The following is an 11,322-nucleotide window of genomic DNA, read 5'->3' as shown; positions in this document are numbered from 1 at the left end:
AAAACAACTCAAAGTTTATGGGGAGAGGATGGTGGTCGGAATTTTAGCCTTTGGACAGGGAAAATGTTTGTTACTTTCCCAGATTCTTCCTCCCTTCCTCCCCTCCCCCCCCCCGCGAAATCCATTGGAAAGAATCCCTTCTGGAAGCCCCCTTAGAATAAATAAAGTTGGCGCAAATGCAGAGCTCTAGTTGGCTGCAATGGGGCATGCGCAAGGGACCTTCTGGTCATTTTCAGGTGCTTTAATTCGTTTAGAGTGGCTTATTGATTATAGGAGGGGGAAAAGATGTTTGTGTCCCCCCCCCAGAGAGATTGGGAAAGAAAAGACTACGAGTTCCGATCAAGATTCACGATTGTGCCGATGTGTGGGTGTGGGTGTGGGGGAGGTATAAAATATTCTTATTAAACCAGATTTTTCCCCTCTCCTCACCCCCGCATCTTCTTCCCTGGATGGCAGTTCCTTCTTTCTAAAGAAAAAAAAAAAATCTTCCCGCTGTCCATTTTGTTTTGTTAATCTGGGTTTGGTGAATAAAACTAGGGTAGCTTTGTTAGCTTTTTTTTCATTCCACAGGATCTTTTTTTAAGTTGCTGCGCGGTGGACTAGTGGGGAAAGGCTGCAATTGTTTTTTTTTTTTTGCTCTGACTTGTACTCCCAATGAGGCTTGGTGCCTTTGAATCCCCAACAAAATATCCCAAAGAGAGCATCTGACGTGGGTGCGACGCAAATGGTTTCTCTCTGCTCAAGATCAATTACTGAGGTTAAAGGCGAGGGGAAGGCAGAAGAGTCCGTCTTCGTTGCCACGCGCTCCCAATTCACCCCAAGACCCACGAGCTGGCCAAGCCCAGCAGTTGTTCTTGGACCGTTCACATCATTTGTGGTCTCTGCATAGTGTCTTGATGTGGGGAAGAGTACCAGTGAGAATAGCCAGGCATGTAGCTGTTGGGAGGCATGTTGACTCCTTTGGCAGAGGCTGAAACATCCCAGACTGGAGGGAGACCTGGAGACCGTGGTGAGAGGGTAGCAGAGCCGGGCAGGGGGTCAGTCTCGTGAGGGTTGCCACCTTGCTTGAGCAGTTTCTTAAACTTGGAACGCTTATTCTGGAACCAGATTTTCACCTGCAACCAAAAGGCAAAAGTCATCGAAATGCCTATAGAACAGCAGCTTAAGAGCAGCCAGGGGTGGGGGAAGAGAACAAAGAAAAATCTGTTTGAAATTTCCTTTCTTCCCTTCCTTCTTTACATTTGGAGCAATAGAGCCCAGCTACCCTGAATCATAAAGTCCAATATCTTCCCCTCCCCCTCCCTCTCCCCTCCCCTCCCCACCCCTTCCCTTCATTCTCATCACTGCAGTTACCTGCAACAAAGGAGCCTTAGGTAACTGAGTATTACATTTTATTTTACTGCGTTTATTTTTAAGGGCCTTTTTCTTCTATGAGACCATAGCGGTGCACTTATTCTGCTTGCTTATTTTGTTATGCATCCATTCAAAGCATCTACGTAGGTACATAAGCTATAGACGTGCACAGCTTTGATATTCATCAGTATACTATGCTGCATAATTAAAAACATGCAACACTCATTTTGAATAAGAGAAGAAGGGACAGAAAGCTCAGGGTTTTTTTGGTGGTTGTTGTATTCAACAAAAGTGATTATCTACAATCTTGATTCATATTGTAGTGGCTTCCCATTTCAAATCCCCATCCTCCAGCACCTGGAACTGCCCTTAGCGGACTCTTTCACCTGGACTGGTGCAGCTGGTTCTTCACTTACAGTGGGATGAGTGTGCAGTCCTAGAAACACATACTCAGCGGTTTCACTGGTCAGCTGGATCTACTCCTGAATAAATCTGCTTACGAAGGGGGTGCCACTTGGACTTGAAAGAGCTTTTAAGATCAGGCTCTAAAATGACTCTGGCAGCTGACTGGCTTCAGGGGGCCTAAATTGGCTTAAATCACAAATATGTCAGTATAGTTGGAAATCCAGCTTGGCTTATAAAAAAGGAGGAGAATCAAAAACAGCCCCCGTGCAGCAGGTCCTTTGGTGGTCAGCAGGAAAGGGCTAGAAAAATGAGCCGATTTGAAGTTTAAGTGGAGATCGCTGGCTTGATTTGAGCGCTGTTAAAAAAAAATCTAAGATATGGGATAAGGGAGGAACTAAAAAAGTTAGAGAGACTTTAAAAGAAGAATATAATACATGGACAATCGCAAAGTGTGTGTCATTCAAATGGGGTAGCTGTTGGAAGAACTCCCAGGGGTAAAACTGACAATATACGTCTTTTCTCTATAATATTAATTTTCTAGTACATTTCAGCCTGCAAGACAGAATACAAGTTCCTGTTTTCCCTGGTCACAAAGTTCATGCTTATTACCTTAAGACATGGAATCTCAATTCTCTGTATTTATTCTCTGTTTTACTTACATTTTTAACTACAAGCCCTGAGCACATATATGATTGGTTCTCCCACCCCCCTGCCCAAAATGCAAATGCCACCAAAACTTTAAAAAAAAAATTTTTTTTTCTTGCTATCCAGGAATACAATTAATTGCTGTATTTGTCTCTTCCAAGTCAATAATACTCCACGTGTCATTCAGGCTTAAATTTGTAGAGAAACCAAGAACACATCAACCACATTTAACTGTAGCTTAACTTGTTCTAATTTTGTACACGCTTCCCTTTGATCCTCAGCCTTTATCACCACCTTTTGTACATTTAGCCTAAGGGCACCCACTGGATTCTAGTTACTCATCCAGGATAATTTACTATTGAATATCACTAAAGTAGGTGTGTTTTATTTGGGCCCAGAGGTTCTTTAGCATAGCTAGTACCTTTCTACTATATCAAACTAGGATGGAGAGACTGTTCTACTCTTCCTACATCTAATATCATATATTTTATATATATGATTCTTTTATGGTTGATATTTTGACTATAATAAAATAGATAAATACCCATATTCTGAGTTGGCAGACATGCCTTTTTCTAAACACATTTTTTGCCTTGATCAGAGGCAAAGGAAAAGTAGAGAGCGAGATGAACTAGATCTAGATTTCCAAATATCTCTATACAGATAACTGATAGCTTATCAATACACTTTAGATTATGTTTAGGTGATCCACTGCTCTCCAGTTCCTATTCTTAGTCCAAGGAAATTATACATTTAAAAAAAAAAAATATCTCATTGCTACTACCACCGGCATGTCAGTCCTGATCTCCTCTCCTAAAGGTTGCCTGGGCCTGGTCTTTCCTAGGAATTACCTGTGTCTGAGTAAGTCCTAATGAAGCCGCCAGCTCTGCTCTCTCTGGAAGTGCCAGGTATTGGGTCTGCTGGAAGCGGTGGTTTAATGCCTGCAGCTGCAGACTTGAGTAAATGGTTCGAGGTTTCCGGATCTTTTTCCCTTTCCCATTAAATCGAATCTCCCCATTTTCAATCACTGTGGTTTTTTGTTGATCTGCAATCAAAACGGAAAGTGCATTGGAAAGGAAGAGGGGCAGCTAAAAACCTCATGCCTAACTTAGGGTGTTGTTCATGTTGGGAGTTTATCTAATGATAAAACTGCCCCAATATCATTGCTAAAACTCTAGAAGCATTAGGGGGAGGGCAGGTAAATAAGGCAAGCAGATCATCAATGCCCTTTTTAGTGGTGGATTCAGTTTTACCTGCAAAATGACCCTACTGACTTTCCTTATATTTCTGCAGGCAAAAACGTATTAATTAATGATGCATGGAGATTTTTCCCCTCAAGTAAATAAATACTGCTACTTGTGGGAACAATCCAGAAATCTTCATTCAAAAACTGCAACAGGAAAATAATTTTAGTGAAACACCCATTTTATATTAGTTTATAATTACTATGTTTATCTAAATACCCCTCTAAACCACATCTTTTATTTTGAATTAACAGAAATAAACACATATTATCCGAACATTTCCTTTAATATGGTTATCCTCACTTTATACAAATGCAAGTTAATTTATTTCTCTCTCAGTGAATAAATGCAGAGAAATTACAATAAGTGTTTGGACAGACAGATAACCACAGTCAAATATAGGAAAAAAAACCTTTTCATGTTGACACTATTGCTGATTTAGTCACTTATTGGTGTGTTAAAATATTTATTAGAGATTAGCTGATTAGACAGATGGATAAAAATTCATATATAATTTGAAATTTTACCAGGTTTTACAAGGCTCGGGACACATCATCCCTCTGTTACAAGCACCTAAGAGGACACTGAAGTCATTTGTGTCCTATGCTCTGTAATCCTCCTTCCTTCCTTCCTTCCTTCCTTCCTTCCTTCCTTCTTTCCTTCCTTCCTTCTTTCCTTCCTTCCTTCCTTCCTTCCTTCCTTCCTACCTACCTATCTACCTACCTTTCTCCTTTCCTTTTCCTTCCTTCCTTCCTTCCTATCTACCTACCTACCTACCTACCTACCTTCCTTCCTTCCTTCCTACCTTTCTTTTCCTTCCTTCCTTCTTTTCTTCCTTCCTACCTACCTACCTATCTACCTTCCCCTTCCTTCCTTCCTTCCTTCCTTCCTTCCTTCCTTCCTTCCTTCTTTCCTGGAACTGTTGTGGCCCATCTGCCTTTGGCTGAGGAAGAATTACTTTTCATAGAGAGCCTGTCACTTTTGTGCCCATCATTGTAGGAGAAAGCAAAGGGCCAATTGCTCTCTCTAAAATAATTCTGCTGTACAGGCCGCCGCACCGAAAGGGCACCCATGGGCTAAACAAACATTCATTTAAAAAAATAATAATGAAAACCCAAACAAACAAGTTACAATTCTGAACTGCGGAGGGTCAGTCTGGTTCTAGAGAATGGTCTGTAGGAATACAATTGCACTCCACAGTCCATTTGAGAGCGTTCAAGTGCATGGCAATGCTTGTCAAACCCACGGGGAAAAAAAAAAAACCCCAAATGCTTGAACATTCTCAAGAACACCGGAATTCCGGTTCTCTTATAGCACTCGTGTGGATCTAAAGAACGTCACGCAGCTGCCGATTTGGGTCGTGTTGGTGCAAGAAAAGAAGTCAGGATAGTGGGAGGGGGAGCTGCAAATGGCAAGCACACTTACTTAAGAGTAGAGTAAGTTCCACTGAACTGCTTGCGACTCCTTTCCCTGAGAAACAGGCTCCGGATCGGGCAGAGAAAATATCATTTCAAAGAGACCTGCAGCGCGAAAGAGGGTGCGGGGAGCCGGGCATCTTCGTCCACAAACGGTGGAATTAGAAGCCAGGTCCTGTGCATTGCCTGGGTGGTCACTTGCCAGGAAACGTGCCTCGGAACGAAGCGGAGGGGGAGACGAGTGAAAAGAAAGCGGCCAGGCAGAGTGCAAAAGAGGGAAGCCAGAAGAAAACGCATTACAGGCCAAAAGAAAGCTGAAGGAAGGAATCGAAGAGCCAGAAAGAGGGAGGAACAGACAGAAAGAAGAAAGGAAGGAAGGAAAAAGGGACAAAGGGACAAAGGGAAGGAAGGAAGGAAGGAAGGAAGGAAGGCCAACCACATCGGGCAGACGGCGGAGGCGCGGAGGGCCTTGGCTGGGATCCGCGCGCGCGTCTGGGTCACCCACCTGCGTCGTCCGGCCGCGTCTGGCTGCCCGCGCCGCCGCCGTTCCCGCCGCCGTTTCCTCCGCCGTTCCCGCCGCCGCCGCCGTGGTAGGACTGGAGGTAAGGGCTGTGCTGCGAGTGGCTCACATAAGGGTAGGCGGCGGCGGCCGCGGCGGCAGCCGCGGCAAGCGAACGGTGACTATAGGAGTTGGCGCCGGCCGGCCCGGCCGGGTAAGGCGCGGCGTGGTGGTGATGGTGGTGGTGGTGGTGGTGCGGGTGCGGGTGCTGGTGGTGCGGGTGCGAATGCGAGGCCGGCGCCGCCGAGTGCAGGCAATGGAGCGGGTAGTGGGCGCCCGCCATGGCCGCCGCCGGCGAGGTCTGCTGCTGCTGCTGCTGCTGCTGCTGCTGCTGCGCTGAATGTGAGGAGCCGCCGGGCGCCTGTGCCACTGGAGGCGGCGGCGGCGGCGGCGGCGGCGGTTGGGGAGGCTGTTGAGGCGCCGGCGGCGGTGGCGGCTGCTGCTGCCCGAACTCCATGAAAGCAGATTTGGACGAGTCCTGCGCTTCCAGCCCGTCAGCCATCGTAGTCATGGTCATCATCCAAGTTGGGCAGCCAGAGACGAGCGCCTCTGCCCGGCTCGGCGCCCCCTTGCGCTCCCGCCACCTTCGAGGGAGCCTATTAGCCTGCGCCGGGCGGGAATTAGCGCCGGGGCTCGCTCGCTATATTTCCCCCCCTTTCCCTCCTTTTTTCCCCTTCTCCCCCCCTTTTGGCGAGTGTGTGTATCTTGGGGGGGGGAGTTGAGGTGGGAGAAAGGAGAGAGCGTGCGAGAGCAATAGGGGGAGAGGGGCCTTGTTAACTGAGGGAGGGGCGGAGGGGAGGCGTGCGCGAGGCGCTGGGGAGGGAGAGAGAGAAGGAGAGGGAGAGGAAGGGAACCAAGGAAGGAGGGGGCAGGAAGAGAGGGACGAACTGCCAAGTCCTCTTCCCTGGGCCTCCCCCCTCTCTTCTCTTGCCCTCTAGCCAGAAACTTGGGTTTTTTTTCCCCCTTCTCTCTTCCCTCTTTCGCCCTTGTTCTTTTCCGGTTTGGGGGTCTGTTTTTACGCTCATGAATCCGGGTGTCTGCTTAAAGCTGATGGAGTTTAAGGCATTTCTTTTCTTTTCTTTCTTCTTTTTTAAGGTAGATTTATTCTCTTAAAGTTGAGCTTCAGCTTATAGGCTTCAGACAAGAAAACGAGGGAGGGGAAACGGAATACAACATGCGCGCGCGCTCGAGCGCACACACCCTCCAAATAAATAAATAAATAAACGCCCAAGTCGAATGGTTTGTCTCCAAAGGGCAGCGGCTCCTCATTGGTCACTCAACCCCTGACGTCACCAAGCCCGGGCACTTCTACTGGCGTCTGCGCCAGCCCACCTTCTGCACAACTTCAAAGCTTGGAGCCAGCTAGAAGCAGCCAGCCAACTAGCCAGCCAACCAACCAATAGTCTGTTTTTCTGTCTCTGTGTGTGTTTTTGTGTGCCTACGCGCGCGCGCGTCCGTGTATGTCTGCGCGTGCGTGCGTGCGCGTGTGTGGCTGTTTCACCGCACCACCACCGCAACAAAGCTGCGCTTTCAAACAGCACTCTCGCCTGGAAAATCAGGTGCCTATTCAGTAAATATACCACGGTTTGCCCTTCCATATGTACGCCTGAGTATATCTGTGTACAGGTACACTTCCATACTGAGGTATCACTCTGCCATTCCATTATACCTCACCTTATGCGTGTGCATTACAACCCGCAATAGCGTAACACGTCCTTTCCAGAATCAAAGCACAATCACCCTTATGCGATTAATGTGGCCATTGCACTGTGGTAGCCCCAATTTTGTACAAAGCTGATAACGTAAAGTAGAGCATTTCCAGAACAAGTCGTCAGGGGAAGCGTTCAATAAAAAGGACCTCAAATATTGGAGGATTCTCCTTCATCTACACAATAGCGTTTATATTTAAGCATCCTGATCCGAAGGCGAATCCTTAGAGATCTGCCAGTAATACATTTTCCCCCTATTGAAAACAGAAGCTCCTGTAATACTTTCAAATATATGCAAATGAGACATGCGGTTAGTGGTTTGGCAAATCTTGATTGCAATATAAACTACCCGAGGAAAAGTGCCTTCGCCCTAAGTTTGCCTTTCGATTACAATTCCAGTTGATTTTATTTTATTGTCAACATTGTTAATGATAAAAATAGAGTCACTTCGCAGTTATTTTTACTTTCCGAAAGGAGGCAATTAGACTTCTAATCAGGAATACACACACAAAAAAGAGGGGGAAAATCTCCCATGATTAACTGCACTACTTTGTTCAAATTGCAGCTATAAAATTCAGAACAATTTGCCTGTAATGATTATGGACTGGGTTTATTTTGGGAGGTGAAATAAAAGTGGATATAGCATAAATTATCCTCTAATTATACACCAGTGTCGCCTCAATTATCCTCTTATCAAAATGGTTGTCTAACTGCCGCATTTAGTTTCAATTCTCTCCCATTTTTTTCTATAAAAAGAACTTCATACCTTGTTATTATTAATCCATTTATTATTTGCAAGGAGATTTATAGCTGAACAGCCAGGTGGTATTGCCACATCTCTCGCAAAGATGGACTGGGGAAAGACACGCGCTTAGGAACCCGAGTCTGCATTGGATCACTGGCGGTCTCTTTCGGGGCAAGTCGGCCGGTTCCCCGGAGTTATTTTGTTCTCCTGTTTGGCTTTGTTTTAATCTGGCGTCCACTAAGGCTAAAAGAATTAGGATCTTTGGCGGTTTACAGACGAGCCAGGTAGGAAAACGGAGCGTTGGAAAAAGTCAGAGAACACCGAAGGCTGAAGGAAAGAGGGACTTTTCAGTATAGGATATTTTTGAAAAACGGAGAGGAGGAGGAGGAGGAGGAGGAGGAGAACTATTCAGACCAAGAAAATGCATGCTACCACTTTGTAGAGAGATTAATCCCCCCCTCCCGATTTAAGATACTAAAGTAAAGCTCCCCCTTTTCTTCCCTCTCGTTCTTTTTTCCTGATCTTACCTACATCTTGCTGACCACCACAAGCCTTAAAAACAAGCTCCAAAAGAGCTTTACTTTTTTTTTGCACTTTGCGTTGTGTAAACAGGGGTTGATGTGAACTGTGGCTGGCAAAGAAAAGTCCTGATTCGGTTGCAGGGCATTTTGTCCGCGGGACAATCAACGCGGTGTGTCTTTCTCAGAGTATATGGAGGCTTCCTCCACCCCACCCCCCTTTCACCCCACTGCTTTTCTTTCTCGCCGTTTAACTCCTCGAGCTTCTGGGGTCGGTTCAATAACTCTGAATGCAGCTCCCGAGTGCCTTGCCTTGTCCTCGCCTCCTTTAACAAGGGCTCCACTCTCACACGGAGAAGGGGGTAACTCGACCCGTTCCTTTAAAAATCTACAACAACTTTTAAAAATGCGCCTACTTATATAGGTGGGAAAAGCGTGAAAGTATAGAAGGGGGGGGGGGCGGGTTGCAGCGTGTTCGAGGGGAGAGACATTAAGTTCCGGCGTCTCCAGGAGTTTCCTAAGATGTTTTATTTCTAGGGTGTAACTAGCGTACAGGTAGATTTGGCAGGTTTATTGCTTTATACCCCGAAGCTGCTTGTTAACAAAGATCAGGACAGCGGGGCTATGCAGGTGCCGGCAACCACTGCATTCTCCACGCTTTGCATAAGAATGCCAGTGCGGAGCCAAACCGGCGACTGCTTAAGGAACAGGTCGGTCTCGCTCTTTTTCCCGGCTTTTAACGCCGCTTCTGGCATTTTGGGGACCGTTTCCTACGTCCTCTTACCTGGGAGTAAATATTACCCAATTCGGTGGCATTCCATTCCGAGGAATTAGACATCGCTTTAAAATCAGGAATTGGGTATTGAGAAACGCGCATTGACAAGGGAGCTTCCACGGAAATAAATAGGGAAAATAATGTATATGGCGACGATGTTGGCGGGAGAGCGTCACACTATGAGAACTGCCAGAGCCAGAAGCTGGAGAAATTAGTTTGCCATTAAATCCTTCTGCTTCCTCGCCCTCCTCCTTTTTTTTTCTTCCTTTCCCCTCCTTGTGTTCTTCTTCTCTTCCATGAAACCCTGTGGGAACTATTTGCCATTTGGAATTTATATGAAATGTATAATTTTTGTTATTTATTTATTTATGCCTATTTCCACCTACATTTTAAAACTGCCTTTGTTTTATCTCTCCCATCTCTTTGTGCATGTCCCCACGTATTATCCACAGCCTGATTTCAATTAAAGGTCCAAATTATTTTTGCTATAAACATATGGCAGTCTGCTAGTTCCATAAGATTCACTGAAGTGAACAGTTCTGTGTATTTAGAAAGCTTGTATACCTGCTCGTGTAATAAATAAGTCTCCCCATTTAATTTATAGATCTTGTTCCTGCAAAGATAGCACAAAGAAAAACTCACTAATGCCTATCAGAGAACAGGTTTTATAGTGAGATTAGAGTGATTATTGCTTCACTTTTTTTTCTTAACAGTTACATAGGGTGACAGACCACAGATCTGAGCTGCCACAGATCAGACCAAAATTTGTCTGTTGCAGATCGAACTTTTATTTTCTAAATTTAAGTATAAAATAGACCCCCATTCTATCGTTTGCTGAGCTATTTTTAGATCCCCCTCCTTTTTAGCATCAAACCCAGTTGAACACCAGAAGTATTATACTGCCAATTTCCACCAATTTAATTAGCCAAATCCATCTGATTGGGGGCTCTTTGTTGGCTGGGCTTAATGACTCTTAAGTTGGAAAAGTCTAGTTATTGGGTTCAGTTTTGTGATGCGGGAGTCCTTCTCTTCCCTTCTCTTCCCTTCTCTTCCACTGATTCAACCTCTGAGCTGATCCTCTTCATTTCCCTTACAAACCATCGGGGCACCCCCCTCGTTCTGGACATGCAGCCTTCTTCCTACCAAGGGCCTTTCCCCACTGAGGCCTACCTAGGAATAAACTTCAATGGAGTTTCTATGGAGGTGAAGCCCTTTTCATTCCTCTTAAAATGCAAGGCTCCATACTTTGATATGAATAGGTGAGATGAAGAGAGTGGAGAAGTCCCATTTTTCCTAAGGTCATCTCTTTCCATTTCCCTGCCTTTAGAAGAAATGCTGTTCCACCCTTCCTTCATTTTGTGCTTTCATAGCTAATACATGTAAAGGGATGGATTTGGAGTGAGGCTAATGGTGGTCTTGTAGCTATTTGTACACCAGCGATTTGTGGTGTCTTTACAAGGTATCCCACCACCCTTGTGGTGGTATAAAACCTTTCTTCCTTATCACTAAATCATTGCAGTGATAGCTGAAAGTTGCTATAAAGCACAAGCGAGTTGTGCAAAGAATGTTTTCAGGTGAAGAGAGTCGTGTTTTTTTTTCTCTTACCATATCCTCAGCCCAATAGTTTCCTTTGAAGCATGGAATTCTATTGAAAATTAAATGCATGAAAGTTAATTTTAGTGATTTCCAAATACAACCACACACTCCTTATGAAAATAAAAATCCCATTCAGGATTTTGTTAATTCCTTTCAAAGGCTGTTAATTCTTTTGCACCAAGAAGTTCTGTGTTTATGAGGGGGTGTCTCATGGAACTATACGAACCTTCACTTCAGTTTGTGAGACTAGGCTGTGAGGGTTTGTTTTTTTTAAGCATTGTTATTATTTAAGAACTTAATTTAACAAGGTGAAATAGTAAGATGTAAACTACAAAGAATTACTGAAAGCCAATATTCC

At 45.1% G+C, this 11,322-nt stretch overlaps 1 protein-coding gene across 1 annotated transcript; it reads right to left on the bottom strand.

Moving 5' to 3' along the window:
- Positions 1 to 646: 646 nt before the first annotated feature.
- DLX6 (distal-less homeobox 6) lies at positions 647 to 6,141 on the bottom strand. Its single transcript, XM_029283267.1, has 4 exons — positions 5,992 to 6,141; positions 5,572 to 5,940; positions 3,255 to 3,491; positions 647 to 1,115 (listed from the first exon to the last, which is right to left on the bottom strand). Exons 1-4 carry the CDS (start codon positions 6,139 to 6,141, stop codon positions 864 to 866), a joined length of 1,008 nt encoding a protein of 335 aa, XP_029139100.1. The 3' UTR covers positions 647 to 863.
- Positions 6,142 to 11,322: the final 5,181 nt, after the last annotated feature.

Source organism: Protobothrops mucrosquamatus, unplaced genomic scaffold (genome assembly GCF_001527695.2).
Source record: "Protobothrops mucrosquamatus isolate PMUCROS unplaced genomic scaffold, P.Mucros_1.0 scaffold45, whole genome shotgun sequence".
Classification (NCBI taxonomy): domain Eukaryota; kingdom Metazoa; phylum Chordata; class Lepidosauria; order Squamata; family Viperidae; genus Protobothrops; species Protobothrops mucrosquamatus.
This window is presented reverse-complemented; position numbering and strand designations above follow the sequence as displayed.